The sequence below is a fragment of the Salmo salar genome, chromosome 04 (assembly GCF_965601325.2).
Source record: "Salmo salar chromosome 04, fSalSal1, whole genome shotgun sequence".
Lineage (NCBI taxonomy): Eukaryota > Metazoa > Chordata > Actinopteri > Salmoniformes > Salmonidae > Salmo > Salmo salar.
In genome coordinates this window covers 44,395,577-44,419,181 of record NC_138294.1, presented here as the reverse complement: position 1 = coordinate 44,419,181, position 23,605 = coordinate 44,395,577, and the positions used below count along the sequence as shown (strand labels likewise).

Here is a 23,605-nt window from a genome sequence, read left to right as displayed (position 1 = left end):
AAGCCGCACACTCTAAGAGCTCAGATGCAAAAATGTAATAACCAAATAACCAACGTTTCGACAGCAAAGCTGTCTTCATCAGGGTATCATCACAAACCCTGCGAGATGAGTCATTTATATAGTGTCAGAAGACACACAGGTGTTTGTAATCATGGCCAAGTGTGGCCTAATATCATTGGTTAACTCAAATATTTACAAAAAAATGGCATACAAAAAGACAAATGGATAGCATACGATCATAGCATTTGTAGTCTAACATGTATCGAACAAACAATTACAATGGCAAAATCACAATAATCACAAGAATGGCTTCAGATCAAAGTCTATGTTGAGACCGAGTGTGCGGCTTTCCCTTATTTTCTAGTTTTCTACTCCGCTAGCCAGCACCTCGCCTTTATAGGTGTGCGTTTCTTTTTTTCTACAGCGTTGATTTATAACATATATATTTTTTTAAAACAGTCAATCTACTCTGCCCTAAATCTTGTAGACCTCAGAAAGTCCCTAATGACAGGAAAGAAAGCCAAGATGAAGATAATAAAATGTTCTAAGTAGGTTTACCACTAAATACTTTGGATTATATAAGCATTCGTAGTCGTGATAATCACAACAACCTGAAACGAAGAAGTATGACAGATGATGATGATGACGATGATGATGATTCTGATCACGATGATGATGAGGATGATGATTAGGCGTTATTGAAGTCCTTTTTGGAAGAGGCTACTGCCTGTATTGGGAGTAATAATACAAATACGGGGAGTATTTCATGCATTTCAGATGATTTAAATGTAGTTTAATTCATTTTGACTGTTTTGTTTCAATGAAATCTCTTTAAACAACTTGGCACTTGCACGGTGAAGTTGGCACCTTGGAATCTTGAGTCTCGGATAGAGTTCTTCAGTCTCGCAGGCGCTGGACCTGTGTGGCTGAGTGGAGGCGGCGTTGTCTGTTCTTGTGGAAGGACAAGGAGGGAGGTTACTCAATCTTGGTAAACTACCTCCGTTCACTTGCAATTTTGTATCACCTGCTATCAATTTGACACCTTAAAAAATATGATCGTTTATACCAATGTGTGTATGTCTCGGTTATGGCAGTTTTGCTTTGCTTGCAAAAACGTGGCGGAGTGGTCTGAGTATCGAACTGGTTTATGTGGTTTACAACAATGCTGAAAATATCTTCTTTAAGATTACACTAATATGACGTGTTTTATTGGACACTGAGTTCACATGGTAAATTATGTTTTATATATTACCTCTCTCAATAAATCAAGTTAGCAGACTCCCTGGCTAAACGACCAGTAGCCTACGGTCGAGTAGCTTATCCTTAGTGTTTTTGTGCCACAGAGCCCCACCTGATGATTAAAAAAAATCTGAAACCGCTTTACATACTCTTGTAATTCGAAGGAGAACCAGTGTGGCGTTGTTCTGCTGGGTTGAAGCTTCATTGTGCGATTTACCAAGACGGCTCTATGAGTGCAAAGACGGCGAAACAAGTGACAAAAGAGGAAAAGGAACATGCAACCAGAGGTGAGTGATCAGCCTACCTAAATGTCAGAATGTATAGCCTTTAGGAATGCTTTATGTCACTTCCACTGTAATGTAGGGGTTTAACATTAAGTCGGCTAATTATCTTTTAACTAAACGAATTCAGTGCACCTCATCAATATAATATCACAACGGGTTTTGACTATTGTCAAGGTTACCTACACACAGTCGATCCGATATGCAAATAACAAGGAGAAACGACTTGATAGAAATGTAAATAGTGTAGGCTAAACAGAATATGCCGTGTGCGTGGATTTTTAGCAGTAGTGAGAATATACCGTAGGGGCGAGAAACGCGAGACAGACACCCAGTCTGTTATGACAACGGTAGTGCGTAGTGGAGAGGTTATGGTGGTTCACTGCGAGGTGCGCCTTCTGGACAAATATTTATGTCATGAACAGAATCTCCGCGGGAAACGCCGCAATGGAAGCTGGGAAAAATTAAATTGCCATGGAGACAAAGGAGGTAGTAGACCGCGAGTTCCCACCGCTTTCACTACAGGGAGTTCACCAAATGATGTATATAAACCCTGAATTGCTGATTCTATGGATTGGCCATTGAGGCTTTGAAGCCACCGGTCGGCCATGTTGGCACTCCCCAGTTAATATATTTAACTATTTTTTTGTTGTAGTGGGGACAGTAAAATTAGTCATCTCTAAAAAAATATACTATAATGAAAATATTTGTATATATTTTTCCCTTTTGTATTTTTAAGTTTGCAATAAGTTGTCTGTAATATAATAAATGTGGCAAAACGAATGTAGACGTTAATAAATGCATTTCTATTAGCTTCCAAAATATTTTTACACTGTGGGGGAGTGCCAAGATGGAGGCACGGTGGCTTCAACACAGCGCCCCTTATTAGTCATCTAGTGCATATATAATTCATTGAGTAGCCTCTACAGGGAGTAGACCTAACAGGGTTTAGACCAAGAGCTCTCACAATAACATCATATTCATACATTAGAAAAACAATGGTTCATTCATAGCATTCACATGACTAGAATGACTAAATAGTAGCCTAGGTGGGCATCTCAGAGACTCCAGGTAATTGTAGCTACTCAGAGTAAGGATAAGTCAAAACAGTTATCTGGTAAGGGTACAACAAAACATCAATGCACTCTCTCTCTCTCTTTCTCTGGTAGAAGGTTAGATGTCATTTAGCCAATTTCTAAGGACCCCAAAGGATCTTGAATTTTTAGATGCAGCGGATTAAGCTAGTGTAGACTGTAAACACAAAGTAATTCAACGTTTATAAAATCATGTGAATTAAGGAGGTTAAATAAAGTGCAGATAAAGCAACAGAACGGTTGATAACATAAGGATTTGCAAGTTGAGATGATGGCACTTTCAATTGTCTTTTTCCTTAAAGGATAGTAAAGGTGGGGATCTCCCGTAATGTTTCAGCTCAACATCCATATTGGATTTTCTACTGGATTTTCTAGACTGTCAAAGGGCTGTTTTGTGTTGTGTTTCAGGCCCCAACATCTTGTATAAACAAATGTTTTTATATATTTTTTGTCCCATATGAATTGTTGCTTTAAAGCCCTGTTCTATGCTTTAGACATGAACACAAGTGACTGTCAATTGTGTCAGCGTAAGCCACATTATTGTAGATTGTTATTCGGCAGATGGAGGTCTGTCTCTGCCCATAGCCACAGCAGACCCTAGGGCTGCAAGACTGCCGTCTCTCACCGCCCACTGATCATTTGTGGACACTAACATATCTATCCTGACAGTTTATCATCAGTATTAAAGTGTAGGAAGCGGGAGATAATGTAACTCACCGCAATTTAACTACATGCATATATTTTTGATTCTGATTGATACCGCTTCAACGTATTCATTTATGCCAACTGGTCATTTATCCAAATTACAAAGCAAATTTTGTATGGAAAAAGTAGAGGTATCAAAAAGGCTTTTATTGAAGACGTTTAAATTCCATTTACACCAAAAACCCTCCGTCCAATCTCCTTCGCCACAGGCTTACACACGACAGGAGCGCATCGACATGTGTCTTGGCGGCACAGTCACTCATCCTGAGTACTGGCAGTGCCTAGTCACAATTTTCCAGGCCAAATGGTGTGCATTACCTCCAGAAGAAAGATAATGGACATTTGTGTTCTTCCTTTATCTTGCAGGATATTCTGCTGTCTCTGGTGAGAGAGGGTTATATAAATCCATGTCTTACTGTGTGTTTCCAGTGTGTGTATTGTTGGTGCACACAATCTAACTCATTTTATGGTATGATATTAAATACCCTGGATTATGTTCTGTTACGGCAGGATTCTAGCCAATCTGTGGATGTGGTGATTATTGAGTCCCCCTGCCGTAATACGTGTTACAAAATCTTCTGCTGTCGATTGAAGCAAGCCATCAGAATGGGAAGAGAAAACTCTCCTGAGGGTTTGTCCATGAAAATGTTATGTTTGCACCTGGTTTGGCTTTTTGATATAGATCTTTGGGTTTTGCTTGAATTCAGTTGTCCTTTGAATGGCATGTTGATGTCATTCAACAGGATTATGATGTGCTTTTTCACGGAATTGGAACCCCCCGCAGCCTTGATGCACCATTTACATTACATTACATTTAAGTCATTTAGCAGACGCTCTTATCCAGAGCGACTTACAAAATGGTGCATTCACCTTATGATATCCAGTGGAACAACCACTTTACAATAGTGCATCTAAATCTTTTAAGGGGGGGGGGGGGTTAGAAGGATTACTTTATCCTATCCTAGGTATTCCTTAAAGAGGTGGGGTTTCAGGTGTCTCCGGAAGGTGGTGATTGACTCCGCTGTCCTGGCGTCGTGAGGGAGCTTGTTCCACCATTGGGGTGCCAGAGCAGCGAACAGTTTTGACTGGGCTGAGCGGGAACTGTGCTTCCTCAGAGGTAGGGGGGCCAGCAGGCCAGTGGTGGATGAACGCACCACAGTAAACCTTTAATGCTTTTTTCCTTCATGGGAGAAGTAGTAGGTGATGATGTCTTGGACCACATTTTCGTCTGTACATAAAGCGTGTCAGAGTAGTAGTGCTGATCCTAGATCAGTACTTATACTCTGACCCACTTTATGAATACGGACCCTGGAGCCTCTCACTCCTAAATGATTTGACTTTCATTTGGCTCCATCTAGTGGAGAGTGTTCAAGTGTAAAGAGTGACAACTCAACAGAGATAAGTTACCACCGGTTTGTAATACTGCACGTAAGAGGGCATACCTGGTATGCTGGTGTCCTTATAGCCTACCTTGAAAATACAATCTGTAGACTAAAGAATTTGAATTGGATTGGAAACGAACGCCCCTGCCCTGAGATGAAGTTAAACTATAGTTTAATGGTAGAGATTATTGGAAATGGTTTCCGGGAAGCTGGCTATTGTGTCTACATTGAAGTTTTCCCCAATCAGGGGCGGAAATCCCGGGGGGGACGGGGGGGACACGACCCCCCCATCCTTGGAAAAATATGATTTGTCCCCCCCAATATATCACTGAAACATAACTATGTAATTTAAATAATGTTAATAATACGCAATGAAAGCAATTGTGCTGATTATAGACACTTAATAGCGCGTTTTTAAGTTTCAAAAGATTGCGACCCCCCCGCCCTTTGCCTCACAATGGTTTGATCCACTGCCAGTTCCTTAGCTTGCTACATAACTGCCGTGAGGTTCATCCAGTCAATCGCGCACACACACTAGCTGAATATGCAGAGCTAGCGCGCAAATATGAACTATTAAGCTAGCTAGTACCTATTCCATTTATGTGGCGTCGTCAAAGATGGAATCAGCATGCAGATGATGTAAGTTAGTGCTTCAAAGTCCCTGTGATAAGGTTAGCGATAAACTGAAGTCCAAACTGAACAGAACTACACTCTCTTCTACCATTGTCTTAAATATATTTAATGGTCTTGTTACAAAAGCTAAATTGTCGCAAGGGAACTTTTATTTATTTATTTTATTTCACCTTTATTTAACCCGGGTAGCAAAGATTATAGCAAACACCACTGAAACTGAATTGGTGCTCGCTAGCTTTGCAAATTCAGCTATTGTTAGAAGCCAGCCAATATGAAACAAACTATTAAAATTACAAAAGGTTGCAGCATATGTTGTGTAAATGGTGAACTCATACAGCTGTCAACTCTTGTCATTTTAATCCGTTTCACATTTGCTAGCTACCTTTTAGATCGAAGCCCATATAGAATGATTGAAGATGATAGAAGCCCATCTCCTACTGTAAATAACCTACACAATGTGTGTGTAGCCAGCCAGCCAGCCAGGTAGAAAAATGGCAGAAAAATAAAGGACGGACATCAGAGTATTTTTCAATACACCAAAACGCATAGTAAGAACCCTAGTAGCCTAATATCTCAAAGACTAGTTGATAAAATGTTCATAAGAAAGAAATTAAATTCTAATGGAAATGTTTCACAATGATGTCATTAGGCAGAGCAGGCAACAGATGGCACACAGACAGCAGAGTTGGGGACAGATATGCAGGGACAGACTGGCAGAGACAGGGAGTCTCAGGTAAGTTTGTTGAGTCTTTGTTTGGCAACATTATGAAAGGTTCTCAATTTTTTTGACTTGTAAAATAGGAACATAATTGGAAAATGCCATGGATACCCCCACTCTCAACTTAAACTGGTGACTGAACTAAGATTTGTTAAAGGCAATGGTATTGCTGTTGTGATTAGTTGTGTAGTTTTGGGTACCGGTAGTTAGGAGTACGGCAAACACCTTATTTCTTTGGTTCCTCAATATACATTTACCATATTACAATGTAGGCTATGTGTTACAGCACTACTTTTGGTGTCCCCCTCAGGAATTGCTCTTGAGAAAATTTCATGTGATTGTCCCCTCCAAAGTGGATATCAGATTTTCGCCCCTGTCCCCAATGACTGTGGAAATGTTTATGTTTGTGGTCAGTTAGACTTTATAATAGAGTTACCTAATGATAGACAGGGTCGTAATATGACTGCATCTTACATATTGTAGTTTATATACTATATAGCCTACTCCCCGCACTAATTATGACTAATTCTAATTATTAAAAGATCTTTTTTCATTTGATAATTTCTCTACTGCAAAACCGTTGGCCTCTTATTCACCACGATGACGACCATCTGGGTCGTAACAGGAAGAAAGAGCATGTTAATATAATTGTCCCGAGCTGTAGGCCTAATAAGACTTCCTTATTACTTCTGGATTTAATGAGTTGCTAGTAAAATCTTTAAAGCTGGAATCCTTAGTGGTGAAACTGCGACATTCGTTTGCGATATTACAACAACAAAGAAGTTACTGCAAACAATGAACACGCGCAATAGAACAGAAGCATATATGTACTGTGCATTTTGTTTGCCATGATGCGCAACGTTCCCCCAGCGCTCCCCACCTCTGCTTCATCAACAAACAAAAAACTATTACAACTGCTGTGGGGCAGAAAGTGGCTCTGTTCCCCCCCTACTGCAGAATCCATCTTTAAGGGGGGTGGATTGCTTGGCTTCCCCTTTCTTTCCACGGCTATTGTGGGAGTGTTGTAGTCCATGTAATGGATACCTGCGATCTATTTGATGTTTAGATCAATTCAGCTATGAAGACATCAATGTCACAGTCCATAACATTCACAATTTACAGTATATTTAATGCCAAGGTGAATAAAATGAACATTTGCCATAACAAAGGATAGACTTCCAAGCCAGTATATGCCATGTTATGTTTGTAAAAGGGTTCCCTTACCTTCCTGCACATCAGCGTAGGCTACAGTGGCCCAGTAATGCATGTTTTTTTTCCCGATCAGCGATACCTTGTGATAAATCATTAACGAGCGTTTCTAAAGCCATAATAATGGCCAACTAATGCTCTATAATCATCTCCTATCACAACCACGTGCACAGATTTAATGGATGGAATGCCTTTGAGAATTGTCGGTTTAAACTTCGGAAAGTTCTCTTCCCTTTCACTGTGCATATCGGGGAAGTGCTGAAACATTAACAAAAGACTCTTCCTTGGCGAAGCATGACTTTCCCTCTGCGGAGATCCGCATCAGGTACGCTCATTTAAATACGTTTTATTGTTAAAATATAGAATAACCTTTATGTTTTTAAAATAAAATAGAAAAAAATGAGTTTTGGTGGGGAGGAGGCCCCGATTTAGCTAAAAAGTGTCGTACTTTTCCCATTCAATTCAATAAAATATTAGGTATAGCCCACACTCTTAGCAAAAAGGGTTCCAAAAGGGTTCTTCGGCTGTCCCCATGGGAGAACCATTTTTGGTTCCAGGTAGAACCCTTTTGGGTTCCATGTAGACTCTGTGGAAAGGGTTCTTCATGGAACCCAAAAAGGTTCTATGTGGAACCAAAAGGATTTTACCTGGAACCAAAATGTGTTCTTCAAAGGGTTTTCCTATGGGGACAGCCGCAGAACCCTTTTAGGTTCTAGATAGCACCTTCCTTTCTAAGAGTGTACTGAGCCGACATAGCCTAAATCCTCTTGTTGCATACTGTAGGTTGAAGTAGTTTCCCCTCCTGGAGTGCCTGTTGTGAGTATGAGTGCTGTCCACGGTGCTGATCTTAGACTAACGGTCCCTGTCTATGGTGCTGAGCTCAGAGGTAACATCCCTGTCCATGGTGCTGATCTTGTGACGTTTTTGCACACGGTGCTAATGTAGTGACATTCCCTGTCAAATATAATTGAGTAGGTGTTTCATAGAAATAGTAGTGTACGTTTGCGCTGTCCAAGGTGCTAAAGTTAAGTGAAGCTCCCTGTCCAAGGTACTGAAGTCATAAGTGACACTCCCTGTCCAAGGTGCTGAAGTTATAAATGACGCTCCCTGTCCAAGGTGCTGAAGTGACATTTTGTTGCTTTCCTGCGATATTTGATGTTAAAAAATTTATCTATTCACAGTTTACCTGTTGTTGTTGGTATGGGTGAGAATGTTATTTTACTGTTGATAAGAGAAGGCAAGAATTAGGTGATTCTAAGTGAGTGATTCTCTATGAACTGCAGGTGAGGCAATTGAAGAAATGATCTGTGTTAAGGGCCTTAGAGAGGGCAATTGAACACCAGAGGAACGTAAACAGAAAGTCAAAACAACAGTGCCACTAGTATAAACCTAGATTTATACCACGAATCAAGCAACTAAAGGGCTTTAAAGTGGGGTTGTAATTTGATTGAAATCTTTAATCCAAATACAAAGAAAGTTATAGGGGAAAGTTATACTAGCCTACGTGGACATTTTATTTCACATTAGATCTCATTAAATCTCAATCGAAGAATATGATTGGTTATTCTTTAATTATTCATCCATATAAAACTAGGAGGCGCCACTCATTGATCCTCGAACTTTCATTGACATGAAAGGACCTATAGGATATATGGCGCCAAATCTGAAGCCACAACTAAATTTAAACGCATTTCAATCTGATGACGGATGTGGTTGTTACCTGAGTGAAGACAGGCAAGGCATTGACGTCAGATAGATGTTACCTCAAGATGAAAACCTATACCATAGTCCTTCAGGAATCCGACGACATTTCAGTTTATGTTCTCGGCGCATCGGAATGCACCAATTTCATTAACCCTTTGGAAAGTATATTATTCAGATTCATATCACATAACCACATCCCTGTTGGAGAGGGGACAGGGAGCTGAATGAGGCATGATCTGCCGCAAACAAGTTAGTCTTAGCAGAAAACACTCAGCTGGATACACCTCCCTCTCCTGATTCTTTTTGCGATGAGGACATATGCGACATCAGAGCTATCTATATATATCCCTGGATTTATACGATACAACGTTTTCTTGAATTGTTTTTGGATCAGCGTCTCATGCCTTGCCTGTCCAGATGCTTATATTCAGTTACCTGTTTCTCCTAATCAATTTGGACAAGACTCCTGTCTATTGCGCAATTCATACCGCAGAGTTAGGGAGGTGAAAGGAGTAATGGAACCACTAGTATTCTGCCAGCAGCACAAATTAGGGCGTCACTTTTATATGGTAATGAGGAAACCTTCAAAATATAAGCCCACCACTTTTCAACATCATTTTCATTCAGCCATGAAGACATCAATGTCACAGTCCATAACATTCTCCATTTACACTATATTTAATGCCAGGGTGAATAAAATGAACATTTGCCATAACAAAGGATAGACTTCTAAGCCAGTATATGTTTGTAAAGGGGTTCCTTTACCTTCCTGCATATGAGGTTGAAAAGTGTCCCGAATTGCCCTTTTAATAATGAAATTATATTTAAATATACATTTGATATTTATTTAATGTAGTGGTGGACACCAATTTTGATAGGTCGATGTGATATCGATATTGTCTGATATCGATATGAGCAAGGCATATTGTGATATTGGTTTATTCTTCAGTGTTCTGTAAAAAAATCTTACATAACTCTTCCTGCATGCGCAATGCCCTCCAACAGACCTTCTCACAGGCTGCTTCTCATTCTTTAAAAAAGTAACACAAAAACTAAAACAGGCTCCTTAGCCTACTTAGTCAACTGTGGATGGGATTCCCATTGTATTTAAACCTGTTTAGGTAGGCTTATGCCACCATAACAAACCTGGCCCAATGGGAAATCCACAAGCAGTTGTCTGGACTATACAGAAAAGTGAACATTCAACACAGTCGCAATGTATTATTCTACAAACCGACATATCAATATTGAATCGAAAAACGCAACTGATGTCGATATAGATTTTCCATATCGGTGCCCATCATTCATTTTGTTTATTTATTCAATGATTGATTGAAACTAATCATAGAGTGTGTTAGACCATGCATATTTAGCCTAAACATTTGATGAAATGGGGGGACTGAAATGAATGAGCGTATCCTAGTGTGTTAGACCATGCATATTTAGCCTAAACATTTGATGAAATGGGGGGACTGAAATGAATGAGCGTATCCTAGTGTGTTAGACCATGCATATTTAGCCTAAACATTTGATGAAATGGGGGGACTGAAATGAATGAGCGAATCCTAGTGTGTTAGACCATGCATATTTAGCCTAAACATTTGATGAAATGGGGGGACTGAAATGAATGAGTGTATCCTAGTGTGTTAGACCATGCATATTTAGCCTAAACATTTGATGAAATGGGGGGACTGAAATGAATGAGCGTATCCTAGTGTGTTAGACCGGGAATTAACTGACACGTTTTATTAAATCAATTGCAGTGCTTCTCAGAATATTTTCTCTTTCGACTGTTATTGTGGCTTGTCTCACGTAATGCACTTTAAACTCAGAACATGCCTTTGCTGACCGTCCCAGACAATCACCATAATATAAATTGTAACTGACCTTGTCTCTGTTATTGTTTTTGAAGACGAGTTAATAGACCTTTACTGTATACTGCTAACCTTGTTAGATAAGCAGCACATAAAGGCCTGTAACTTGGAAATAATTGTGTCCATTGCTGTTCTGAAAGCGTGATTATACTGTGTACTAATAGCCTGGTTGATATTCATTACGTTTAACTTGTAAATAAACACGATTTTCATTTGGAATAAAATGTTTGCAAGGTGTGTTTGGTTTTTGAGTGTTAATAGTTCTGTGTGTATATAGGCATTGGCTTCAGGACCATGGATAGCGCCAGATCATTGTAAGGCGGTTTCACCTACAATGTTCATATTAAGTACTTGAAATACTGAGGGTTGTTGATAGAGGTAGTCTTCATACATTTCAGGCCCACATTTTACGATACAGGTACTCTACTTTTTATCTACAGTCAAAAATGTCTTCGGTGTTTCAAGTACAGCGTCATCAATGAATTGCAGTGCATTGAGGAGGAAGAGAAGAAAGTGCTGCTGGGTATTTAGACCACAGTCCCCCATTAAATGGCACCATATATAGATAAACTATATGATATATCTTTGAGCCAATATGTAATTGCTGGGGACCAATGGATTGGTTGGAGTAGAAAGTGCTGCTGGGTATTTAGATCGCATTTCCCCAAGAAATAACACCATATATAGATTCTACAGACCCCACTGAGTAATCCCAATCCCCCTTTTACCTCTGCACATTGGATCGTTTTTTCTATATAAGCCAATATGTAATTCTTACACAGTGTATGGAGAGGGTGGAGTAAGGAGTCACTAGCACTCTGTATTAAACCCATTGCCCAGACCAATTTAGGTTTTGCAGACTCTATTGAGTAATTCCAGTTACATATATTTGTATTTTATTAAAAGTGTATTTCTTTAAATATAGTCTACACAATAGCTTTCAACATACCAGTATTGGTGTAAACCTTCTAAAGTGGTTGCAATGCTGTGAAAAACATTTGTACTGCACTAGAGTGCTTAAATATATATATATATATATATATATATATATATATATATATATATATATATATATATATATATATATATTCCTAAAGTTTAGCGTGTCTTTGCAGGGGGACTCTTATTTTTAAATAAAAAATGTGTGCTCTTGCAGCCAGCATAATATCCTGCTGCTAGGAGAACGGTAATAGGGGAACCTCTGCACCAAAATGAGGCTAGACTCTCTCTCTCTCCTCACAGCATAACATACATGATCTTTATACCTCATGGCTTTAACAGGTTCCCTTTACCATAAGCCATACTGTAGGTGGCATTGGCTCCAACCCGGAGGAGAGGATTGCTTGTGGTTGCTGCATCAACGGCACACATAACTATGACAAGAGTTGTTTCATTGACTGAAAAACAATTTGAGGACTGCATTTTTCTCACGTAGAGCGGACACATCACAGCCATTGTGTGCATGCAAGAGAAGCTGCGGTGATCAACAACAAATCAAATGCATAAATTGGAGGGACTAGCTGTTGATTCACAGCTGGAGGCGCCCAAGGTTTTTCTGCTTGGAATATCCCGAATCTTCTTTTCCAGCTTTGACAATTAAAATGTGTAGGCTAATATAATAATTTTATTACACACTTGAAGGCTATCATGGATTATTTGGTTGACTTAAAAACAATACTACAAAGACTGCATTGGTTAATATTCATTGTTTGGTGAGCGGAGGATCTCCAATTTTCTCCTGGGACGTTTTGTCATCACCAAGCCGCCAAGCTGGCTATGGCCGCGGCGATCGCCAGCTCCCTCATTCGGCAGAAGAGGCAGGCGAGGGAGCGGGAGAAGGCGAATGCCTGCCGCTGCGCAAGCAGTCCGGATAATTGCAAAGCAGGGGACAGGGGACCCTGTGAGAAACCGAGCAAGCTGAACGTGTTCTCACGCGTCAAACTCTTTGGCTCTAAGAAACGGAAGAGAATAAGGCGACCAGGTGTGCTCTTGAGTGTGATCTTTCGACTTAACACAAAAAAACGGTCATCATAACCATCATCATCATCAGCGGTGTAGTGGTGACTGGAGAAGTGGGTATACTTTCATTTTGCTAATCATTTCCCAAACGGTCAGCCCGGCGAAAGGAAAGGTGCCCTGTGTGAAAAATTCTATGAGAAACAGTGATATACACTCTGAATGATCTAAAATGATCAATCCCATATTGGTCTTTCACAGTCAGGCCAACCCAAGCCGTACTGTGCAATTAGGCTAATTGTAGGCCTGTTATTGAAACAGATAAATGAGGCTGTCAGAAATGTACAGGTTTAGAATTTTTCCCATTTTCTTCAGGTTTTTGGACTCACAGTCACACTTTTTTAATAGAAAAAAAACGACAACATTTGGTGTTCTAAGTCGATAACGAACCTTAAACCACATCAGGAGACCATTTTTGAGGTTTGGGAAAAATCGAAGAATATTTGATTTTTAAGTGTAGTTACCCTTTAATTCAAGTGTGCAGGCACCTAGCACTGTTGTTTGGTTAGTGGTGTTTCTGTAGCACATAAGATGGAGTTTGCAAAAAAAATTGCCAATGGATTGGTGCAACTAATCATGATATAATTCTGCCAGGTAGGCATAGGCTACTTTGTAGCTATTTAATATTTAATTGAGAAGGTTTATGGGAAAGCCTTTTTCGTCTACCAGAAGCCGGTTAGGCCTATCATCACCATCGTTCAATTTTTCCTGTTCCTTAATTGTTGAAACCTGGATGTTTTACTTCATATTATGAGGCATGTCTTACCTTGCTTTAAAGTAGCCTATAGCCAAAATCCCACCATAGAAAATATGGAGGTAATTATTTTAAAAAGACTTCCTCATTATGAGTTCTCCTGTTCTATTGGTTTTCTTTCCACTTTCTTTCATTGTCTAGCAGCCAAAGGCATTATCCTAGTCATATTAGCATCCCATGATAGTTGTTGCATCTTTAGATCTCCCCTCTTTCTAAATTTCTGCTCACGTGCAGTTCGCATTTTTCGAACAGTATATATCCGCAAATTGCATTTTGGAACATTTGCACATAGGACTACCGCTGCTCCTAAAATGTGATCAAATAATAGTTTGCCAACATTTTAAGTAAACATTCTGACCTGTTCCATCAGCCGTATTAATTGATATGGCATGTACCTCCACCACACTACTTTGATACGCATCGTGGGGACTACGAAGTGAGTATACGCAATGCCCACTGAAAAATAAGTCGGTATACCCTTCACTACACCACTGATCATCACCACGAACACCAACAGCACCACTTCTATCACACCACTCAACACTTTCAAATGTGAAGACCTTGGAGTAATGGAAGCTCTGTCCAAATGGTGATATTATAGCATAAGAAAGACCTTATTTGACGACCTATTCCATCAAACTCTGGTGATCCTGCAAGTCCATGCACTCATCAATTCATTACCTCACTCGAACACCAGCAATACATTCAGTGTCATTATCGGAGAAGTGCACAACACCTTCACACTTCCAACGCTTCTGTTGTGCATGAAATTATCATCTAAACAAGAATTACATTCAAAATACATTGTACCGTATCCAGGAAGCTAGTGCACCTGTTTTTGAATCTATGAATTAGCTTCTTTTTTTTTTTTGCATGGCCGGTCACCACGATCCCAGGTACCCATCACACTGTCTGGGTTTGTGCCATAGTGTGATGTCTATGGGATGCCTGAGGTTCCCCGGCAAGTTTACTACTGACTGTGAAGCAGTGGCAAACGAGTAGCGTTGGACTATAGACATGGCATATGTCCAATCTCTCCTCTCCTCCTCTCTTCCCTCTCCTCCCGTTCTCCCGCTCTGCCCTGTCGTCGCCGCAGAGCCCCAGCTCAAGGGGATAGTAACAAGGCTGTACAGCCGCACAGGCTTCTACCTTCAGATGCAAGCTGATGGAACCATCGATGGAACCAAGGACGAGGACAACAGCCATGGTAGGACGATGTGCATTTGACTGGTGTTTTTGCCTTTAATTCATGCTGATTTCAGATTATTGTTATGTAGAATTCAAGAAGAAATGTAGGCTTGACTTTTTTGCTCAACATTTCCTGCAGCTGTATTTTCACTATTACATATTGAGTATATTGTTTCTCTTATACAGTATACCTCTCTCTTTTGTATTCCACATTGCAGCTGTGTTCAACCTCATTCCTGTTGGGCTGCGAGTTGTGGCCATCCAGGGGGTTCAGACCAAACTCTACCTGGCCATGAACAACGACGGCTTCCTGTATACCTCTGTGAGTCTCCTTCCTTCCCAACCACAACATTGGGTCTCCTACACGCTACACACAGGTTGTACAGTACATTTGGAAAGTATTCAGACCCCTTGACTTTTTCCACATTTTGTTACATTACAGGCTTATTCTAAAATGTATTAAATAAATGTTTTTCCTCATCAATCTACACATAATAACCCGTCCAGCCAAACTGAGCAATCGGGGGAGAAGGGCCTTGGTCAGGGAGGTGACCAAGAACCCGATGGTCACTCTGACAGAGCTCCAGAGTTCCTCTGTTGAGATGGGAGAACCTCCCAGAAGGACAACCATCTCTGCAGCACTCCACCAATCAGGCCTTTATGGTAGAGTGGCCAGACTGAAGCCACTCCTCATTAAAAGGCACAAGACTGCCCGCTTGGAGTTTGCCAAAAGGCACCTAAAGGACTCTCAGACCATGAGAAACAAGATTCTCTGGTTTGATGAAACCAAGATTGAACTATTTGGCCTGATTGCCAAGCGTCATGTCTGGAGAAAACCTGGCACCATCCCTAAGGTGAAGCATGGTGGTGGCAGCATCATGCTGTGGGGATGTTTTTCAGCGGCAGGGACTGAGAGACTAGTCAGCATCGAGGGAAAGATGAGCAAAGTACAGCGAGATCCTTGACGAAAACCTGCTCCAGAGCGCTCAGGACCTCAGACCGGGGCGAAGGTTCACCTTCCAACAGGACAATAACGCTAAACACACAGCCAAGACAACGCAGGAGTGGCTTCGGGACAAGTCTCTGAATATCCTTGAGTGGCCCAGCCAGAGCCCGGACTTGAACCCGATGTAACATCTCTGGATAGACCTGAAAAAAGCTGTGCAGAGACGCTCCCCATCCAACCTGACAGAGCTTGAGAGGATCTGCAGAGAAGAATGGGAGAAACTCCCCAAATACAGGTGTGCCAAGCTTGTAGCGTCATTCTCAAGAAGACTCAGGGCTGTAATTGCTGCCAAAGGTGCTTCAACAAAGTACAGAGTAAAAGTTCTGAATACTTATGTAAATGTGATATTTCTGTTTTTTTATTTTTAATACATTTGCAGAAATGTCAAAAAAACTGTTTTTGCTTTGTCATTATGGGATATTGTGTGTAGATTGATGAGGTAAACAAGCAATTTAATCATTTTTACAATAAGGCTGTAATGTAACAAAATGTGGAAAAAGTCAAGGGTTGTGAATACTTTCCGAATGCACTGTATACCACAGTATAGTAATTACCTGTGTTACTGAGCTAGTTGATTACATTGAAGGTTACCATTAACTGCCATGTTAATTACATTTAAGAATCATTTGTTGGTGTGAAAACCCAAGTTGGTTCCATTTGTTATGTCCCCATTGGTAACCTGCATCTTATTGAGAGGGCTGGTTTGTATTCTGGAAGAGTTGCAAGTTACCATGGAGACACATGAGTATGGAAATGCTAATGTTAACCCTCTCAAGTTGTTGTTGTTTTAGCTTTGGTAAGGTTATTTAGCAATCTGGATGGATATTGAATTTCAAACACTTTATTTAGATTCATTATGTTTATTTAAATTCCCTAAAGCATAGTATAGTCATTTGTGTGTGTGTGTGCGTGTGTGTGCGTGTGTGTGTGTGTGTGTGTGTGTGTGGTCACCATGAACATCGGTGTCGCTGGGTATCTCGTGCCAGAATGTGGTTTTGTATCGATCTTTACCAATGAAAGTATTGATCTTTGTCTGGCAATTGAATGAGTCAGTGTTTTCATAGCGTGCAGTTTAAAAGTCACAATCTGAGCAAGCTGTGAGAGTGATGGATGGCTCGTGGTGGCTCCAAAAATCTGAGATTCCCATCCTAGGCTTATTCACATAGTATGGCAAGCGAGTTCAATTCAGCTCATCAGTCAACTGAGGTTTTCGCATTGTAGATTTGCTGCCGGGCACTGTGTGGCCGTCCTATCCTGACTTGTAAGCTGTGCACGTAAAAGGTTCCCAAGCATAGAAATGGAATTGGTCCCAACTGCATTTCAGCTCAGTCTTCTGTGCCGCTTTGAACCGATTCTGTCAGTGTTTCATTCCAGTTAGTTGTTCCATCCCTTCTGTCGTCATTTACTCCCCTTTGGGCATTTGATATGAATGGATAGCCTAGGTGAGAGTGAAATGGCTGAAACTAGGTGGAGCTTTCTTTCTTTCTCTCTCTCTCTCTGTCTGTCCATCTCGGTTTCCTCTCTCTTCATTTTTTTCTCTCACATACCCACATTCCCACTCCTGTCTTTCTCTCTCTTCGCTGTCTCCCTCTTTAGGAGCACTTCACCCCAGAGTGTAAGTTCAAGGAGTCAGTGTTTGAGAACTACTACGTGACCTACTCCTCCATGATCTACAGACAGCAGCAGTCAGGCAGGGCCTGGTATCTTGGCCTCAATAAAGAGGGGGTCATCATGAAGGGCAACCATGTGAAGAAGAATAAACCAGCGGCCCACTTCATCCCTAAACCACTGAAAGGTACGTGGGCCTTTTTCTGTGAGGCGTTGTGTATCTGTGTTGAAGTCTGTTGGGGGAACCCTGAAGTGACTCGTTAGAAAGACTCGCCCTAGTATATTTTGGCGTTTTACTGAAGAATGTTTGTCAAAAGCATAATCAGTGTTGGGGAAGCTACTCTGGAAAAATAGTTTACCAAGCTACCGGTTACTTCACACCGGCAGAAGTAAAGTTACACTAAAGCGACCCTTAAGAAACACATTGTTTACTTAACTAAAGTTACTTTGAAAAAGTAGTTCACTACATCCAAACTACTTTCAATGCCAATAAAGAAAGGAAATTCTTGCCTACTTTATCCATATTTTCTTTTTGCAAAATAAGTAGTGCGTAGTTCCAGTAGTTAGCTACACCGTCTCATGGCAAACAAAGTATTTAACTACCGTAATTTCCGGACTATTGAGCGCACCTGAATATAAGCCGCACCCACTGAATTTTTTTTAATTTTTTTATTTTGAACATAAATAAGCCGCACATGTCTATAAGCCGCAGGTGCCTACCGGTACATTGAAACAAATTAACTTTACACAGGCTTTAACGAAACACGGCTTGTAACAAAAATAAATAGGCATTAACGAAACATGGCTTGTAACAAAAATAAATAGGCTTTAACGAAACACGGCTTGTAACAAAAATAAATGGGCTTTAACGAAACATGGCTTGTAACAAAAATAAATAGGCTTTAACGAAACACGGCTTGTAACAAAAATAAATGGGCTTTAACGAAACATGGCTTGTAACAAAAATAAATAGGCTTTAACGAAACACGGCTTGTAACAAAAATAAATGGGCTTTAACGAAACATGGCTTGTAACAAAAATAAATAGGCTTTAACGAAACACGGCTTGTAACAAAAAATAAAAAATTTGCAGTAAGCTTTAGTTGTCAATTCCTCACGCTGCTGTTTCCAACGTCTTATCATCGACTCATTAAGACCAAGCTCCTGTGCAGCAGCTCTATTTCCTTTTCCAACAGCCAGATCAATCGCCTTCAACTTGAAAGCTGCATCATATACATTTCTCCGTGTCTTTGCCATGATGAGGGTGACAAAATGACTACCGTAATCAGAATGATGGGAAGTTTGAGAGCGCTCGATTTAATATAAACAGTAAACAAAAAAGTTGTTTGACCTTAACCCGTTAGGCAATTTCATTGGTCTAATGAAAGCTTCATGCCGCCAAAAAAACTGAGCACGTCACAGAATGTGTTTTTTTGGAGAAAAAAGATTTGAAAGCGGGAAAAATCCATATATTAGCCGCGTCCTTGTTTAAGCCGCGAGGTTCAAAGCGTGGGAAAAAAGTTGCGGCTTATAGTCTGGAAATTACGGTACTGTAAACACCACCAAGCTGGAGCAAAATGTAATTACTACTCCCCAACACTGTACATAATACAGATAACCAGACTTTATCTTTACCAAACGTGATCTCCTCTCTGCCTCTTTCTCTTCCAGTTGCCATGTACAGAGAACCATCACTCCATGACCTGACCGAGTTCTCCCGCTCCGGCAGCGGTACTCCCACCAAGAGCCGCAGTGCATCGGCCCTGCTGAACGGTGGAGGGAAGACACTGAGCCAGAACGAGCAGTCCACATAGCTGTGGGGATCAGCCTCGGTACAGTAAGCAGACTCAACTGATCCTCGTCAAACTGAACAGGTGGAGAGCAAGGAAATTAGCTTAGCTTAGTGTGTACTGAAACCACTGTGACAGACTGTGACATCATCAATGAAATAAATCCATGAGCTTCTGCGGGTCAACTTTGCTATGAACTTTGATACAAAAGGCCTAAACCATTTTCCTGGTCTGGAGTATATATTCTTCCGTGGATTATTCTTGAGCATATGTAGCGTATTACCCATGTATATCTTTCTCTAAGGGTCTTGAGAGGGAGAGCTACTGGCCAGTATTTATGTGGTCCGTGATCGGTCGCTTCCATGCCTCCTAAAAAAAGCAATTTTTTTGGGGTGTTTGAGTCCAAGAAAGGTGTACATATCTGCAAGCCTTCTGCCTCGGTCTTACTATCTGCCATATGCATTGCTTGCCAGCCGTACCCATTGCGTTAATTTGTTCCTGTGTACCAAAGACTCAAACCTGTTTCTCTGGTTTTGCTGAAGACAAAAAAGTTGAAAACACTGTGGACTAATCGTACTACCTACTATTTACAACATACTGTTTGGCAAAAATGTATACAATAAGTAACACATTTCAACATACTAGGCTCACTCATACTGAAAATGCCTCATCTAATGCGTTGTTTTCCACCATTCATACATTTTGGTACAACTCTTTCCCTTATCTGATTATCAGCTGTTGCCAAACACACGTTGGTCTGAAAAGAGGTTTCTCTTCCCCCCCCCAATAGCACGTAGCGAACTCGTACTAGATGAAACGTGAAATGACTATGACATCGTGGCATTTAAAGCGTCTAACATTTTCTAAATTTGACACACCACAAAACTTTCTTTCGAACGCAAGTAGACTATGAGTAGGCCACGGGTAATTGGACAGGGCCAATGTGTGGTTTATAGGGACTTGTTTTCACAGACCCTCACTGTTGATCTATATTATTTAAAGAGTCAGTTTCCATCTTCAGTTATTCCATCTGAAAGCCTAACCAGAGACCTCTTGAGTTTTGGGAGATCTTGTTGTTTGAATATCTTCGTCAACCCTTTTACAGCGTTGTGTCATTAGTAGGTTCCTTTTCCATTCTAGATGACATAGCAAACCATGAACGTACTTTCATAGTGTATTTAGGTGTGTTTCGTCTTTTGTTTACGTGTATGTGTATTACGTGCTTGCTTGCGTGTATGTGCAAGGATAATAACATAATCCCTGATTTTTTTTTTTTAATGTACAATCAAGCGGGGATTATTAGTGAAATTGAGGGCTCTTCCAGATAAAATGATTATATGTATTCTCCTGCATTGTTTTTTCCTTCCCTGGGGCCAAATGCACTGAACAAAAATATAAATGCAACCTGCAACAATTTCAAAGATGTGACTGAGTTACAGTTCATGTAAGGAAATCAGTCAATTGAAATAAATTCCTTAGGCCCTAATCTATGGATTTCACATGACTGGGAATACAGATATGCAACTGTTGGTCACAGATACCTTTAAAAAAAGTTAGGGGCATGGATTTAAAAAATACTGTCAGTATCTGGTGTGATCACAATTTGCCTCATGCAGCGTGACACATCTCCTTCACATATAGTTGACCAGGCTGTTGTTAGTGGCCTGTGGAATGTTGTCCCACTCCTCTTCAATGGCTGTGTGAAATTGCTAAATATTGTCGGGAACTGGAACACACTATCATACACGTTGATCCAGAGCATCCCAAACATGGTCAATGCGTGACATGTCTGGTGAGTATGCAGGCCTTGGAAGAACTAGGACATTTTCAGTTTCCAAGAATTGTGTAGATATCCTTGCGACGTGGGGCTGTGTATTATCATGCTGAAACATGAGGTGATGGCGGCGGATGAATGGCACGACAATGGGCCTCAGGATCTCGTCACAGTATCTCTGTGCATTCAAACTGCCATCGTTAAAATGCAATTGGGTTCGTTGTCCGTAGCTTATGCCTGCCCCATACCATAACCCCACCGCCACCATGGGGCACTCTGTTCACAACGTTGACATCTGTTAATTGCCCGGTAAAGTTAAAACTGGGACTCATCCGTGAAGAGCACACTTCTCCAGCGTACCAGTGGCCATCGAAAGTGAACATTTGTCCACTGAAGTCGGTTACGACGCCGAACTGCAGTCAAGACCCTGGTGAGGACAACGAGCACGCAGATGGCCTTCCCTGGAACAGTTTCTGACAGTTTGTGCAAACCCACAGTTTCATCACCTGTCCGGGTGGCTGGTCTCAGATGATCCCACATGTGAAGAACCCGGATGTAGAGGTCCTGGGCTGGCATGTGAGGCCATTTGGATGTACTGCCAAATTGTCTAAAACAACATTAGAGAAATTAACATTCAATTTTCTTGCAACAGCTCTGGTGGACATTCCTGCAGTCAGCATGCCAATTCCATGCTCCCTCAAAACTTGAGACATCTGTGGCATTGTGTTGTGTGACAAAACTGCACATTTTAGAGTGGCCTTTTATTGTCCCCAGCGCAAGGTGCACCTGTGTAATGATCATGCTGTTTAATCAGCTTCTTAATATGCCACATCTGTCAGGTGGATGGATTATCTTGGCAAAGGAGAAATGCTCACTAACAAGGATGTAAACCAACGTGTGCACAAAATTTGAGAGAAAGTAGTGTTTTTTTGTGCGTGGGGAACATTTCAGGGACCTTTTTATTTCAGCTGACGAAACACGAGACCAACTCTTTACATGTTGCGTTTATATTTTTGTTCAGTATAGATGCTGATGTCTATCATTTGGTTTGATTCATTGATTTATTGACAATATTATTGCATGGGTGACTGTGGACCTCTGGGAACTAGCAGCATGATGTACTACTGTAGGTCTAGTGTTCTTATTATCTATCTGTTTTGGACCCTGTGCTCCAGTCTGTACCAGACTACAAGTGAATGATCCATAGCACAGACACACGTTTAATCTGGAACCTTCTTCCAGTTTGTTATTTGTTGTTCTAATGAAAAAGCACTGAATAAAATGTTTATAAAGAAATACAATTTTTGTGAAATTGTGCTTATGCTGTCCCTCTTTTCCACTTGTTGATACTAGTGGCCCCTCCCCAGCTATGAAAGGGTTAAACTGCTGTCATCAGTGCTAGTACTGAGACTACAATATCCTGGGTGGTGTAAAATGTCCATTCATCTATTATGGATGGGCTAGCTAGATCATCTTCAATGAATCCTTAGGGAAGTGACGTACCCCTCCACTAGTGGTACTAAAGACTGAGAGGCCATTAATATTGATGGTAATTCCTCACATGTTGAAATCCAAGGCCATCTCAGCAGGGGGGGTAGCCAACCACACCAGAGTGGAGCACAACTCTAGAGCTCTGCTTGAGATGGGATAGACCTCAGTACAAACAGCATTATAAATGTGAGTGCCCACAAAACCGAGAAAGAGACAGAGAGGGTCAGGAGAAATTGTGCAGACTAAAATAAAATATTGGCAAGAAAAACAACATTTGTTTTATTTGATTTGGTTGAGCATGTCTATTCGCCACAGAAATAGAGAAATGTAGTAATGTGGGGAGAGCCCTTCCGTGCAGTGAGGGTGGAGAAAGCATACAGATGTAAGATCTTAATTTGAGCCAGTTTTCTACAGCAGGAAATAAATCTTGCAGCAACAGGAAATGTGAATTATTATATGGATTATAATTAATGGGCATTTTTTTGTTGGGGTTGATACATTTTTCGTTCGGGCAAATCAAGTCTGACATTTTAAAATGGAAATTAAGAAGAGTGGAGACTGTAATAGCAGCAAAGGGGGGACCAACTCCATATTAATGCCCATGATTTTGGAATGCGATGTTTGACGAGCAGGTGTCCACATACTTTTGGCCATGTAGTGTATGTCAGAGACAGAAATGTCAGAACAAGGGGTTTTGTCAAGGTAGAGATGGACCTCACTAGAAACAAACATCCTACCATGATATACCAAATGATTGATTCTGAATCACTGATTGAATTGAATTTGGCCTAATAGGTTCAAATGAAATGGTTGTGGTTAGCCTACACAACAGAAAACCGATGCAAGGTCAACTGATGTAAGGTCTTGTGTTGGGAACATGACAATGACTTCTTGTGAATAGAGTGGAATTAATTCTCCATGGGACACACTCCGGAAGGAACGCAGATGTGTAGCCAAGACTTGAGAGGAGTTCTGCAGCAGCCTGGCCATCGTCTGTGAGTACCAGAGTCGCCATCTACTGGTGAACAAAGGGAGCCACCATTCCATTTAAATGGGAAATCTACAATTCAAATAATAACAAAGCGCCCTAGCCACTTTCGGTAAACAGCGGTGGGATGGGGCTGGAAAAATGTCACCGCT

General features: G+C 40.9%; 1 protein-coding gene across 2 annotated transcripts; it reads left to right on the top strand.

Moving 5' to 3' along the window:
- Positions 1-1,304: 1,304 nt before the first annotated feature.
- LOC106602967 (fibroblast growth factor 13) lies at positions 1,305-22,275 on the top strand. Of its 2 annotated transcripts, none has more exons than XM_014196033.3 (5): positions 1,305-1,526; positions 14,706-14,816; positions 15,016-15,119; positions 17,400-17,598; positions 19,082-22,275. In XM_014196033.3, exons 1-5 carry the CDS (start codon positions 1,469-1,471, stop codon positions 19,222-19,224), a joined length of 615 nt encoding a protein of 204 aa, XP_014051508.1. In that variant the 5' UTR covers positions 1,305-1,468; the 3' UTR covers positions 19,225-22,275. The 2 variants fall into 2 exon arrangements, with proteins under 2 accessions (XP_014051508.1, XP_014051506.1); XM_014196031.3 differs by lacking the exon at positions 1,305-1,526 and adding an exon at positions 12,048-12,820.
- The last annotated feature ends 1,330 nt before the right edge of the window (positions 22,276-23,605 follow it).

Bases quoted from the DNA above. Each gene is read 5' to 3' on its own strand.
- LOC106602967 (XM_014196031.3), top strand. From the start codon at position 12,616: ATGGCCGCGGCGATCGCCAGCTCCCTCATTCGGCAGAAGAGGCAGGCG. The intron at 14,817-15,015 runs GTAGGACGATGT...TCCACATTGCAG, and splicing joins GGACGAGGACAACAGCCATG to CTGTGTTCAACCTCATTCCT. The intron at 17,599-19,081 runs GTACGTGGGCCT...TTTCTCTTCCAG, and splicing joins CATCCCTAAACCACTGAAAG to TTGCCATGTACAGAGAACCA.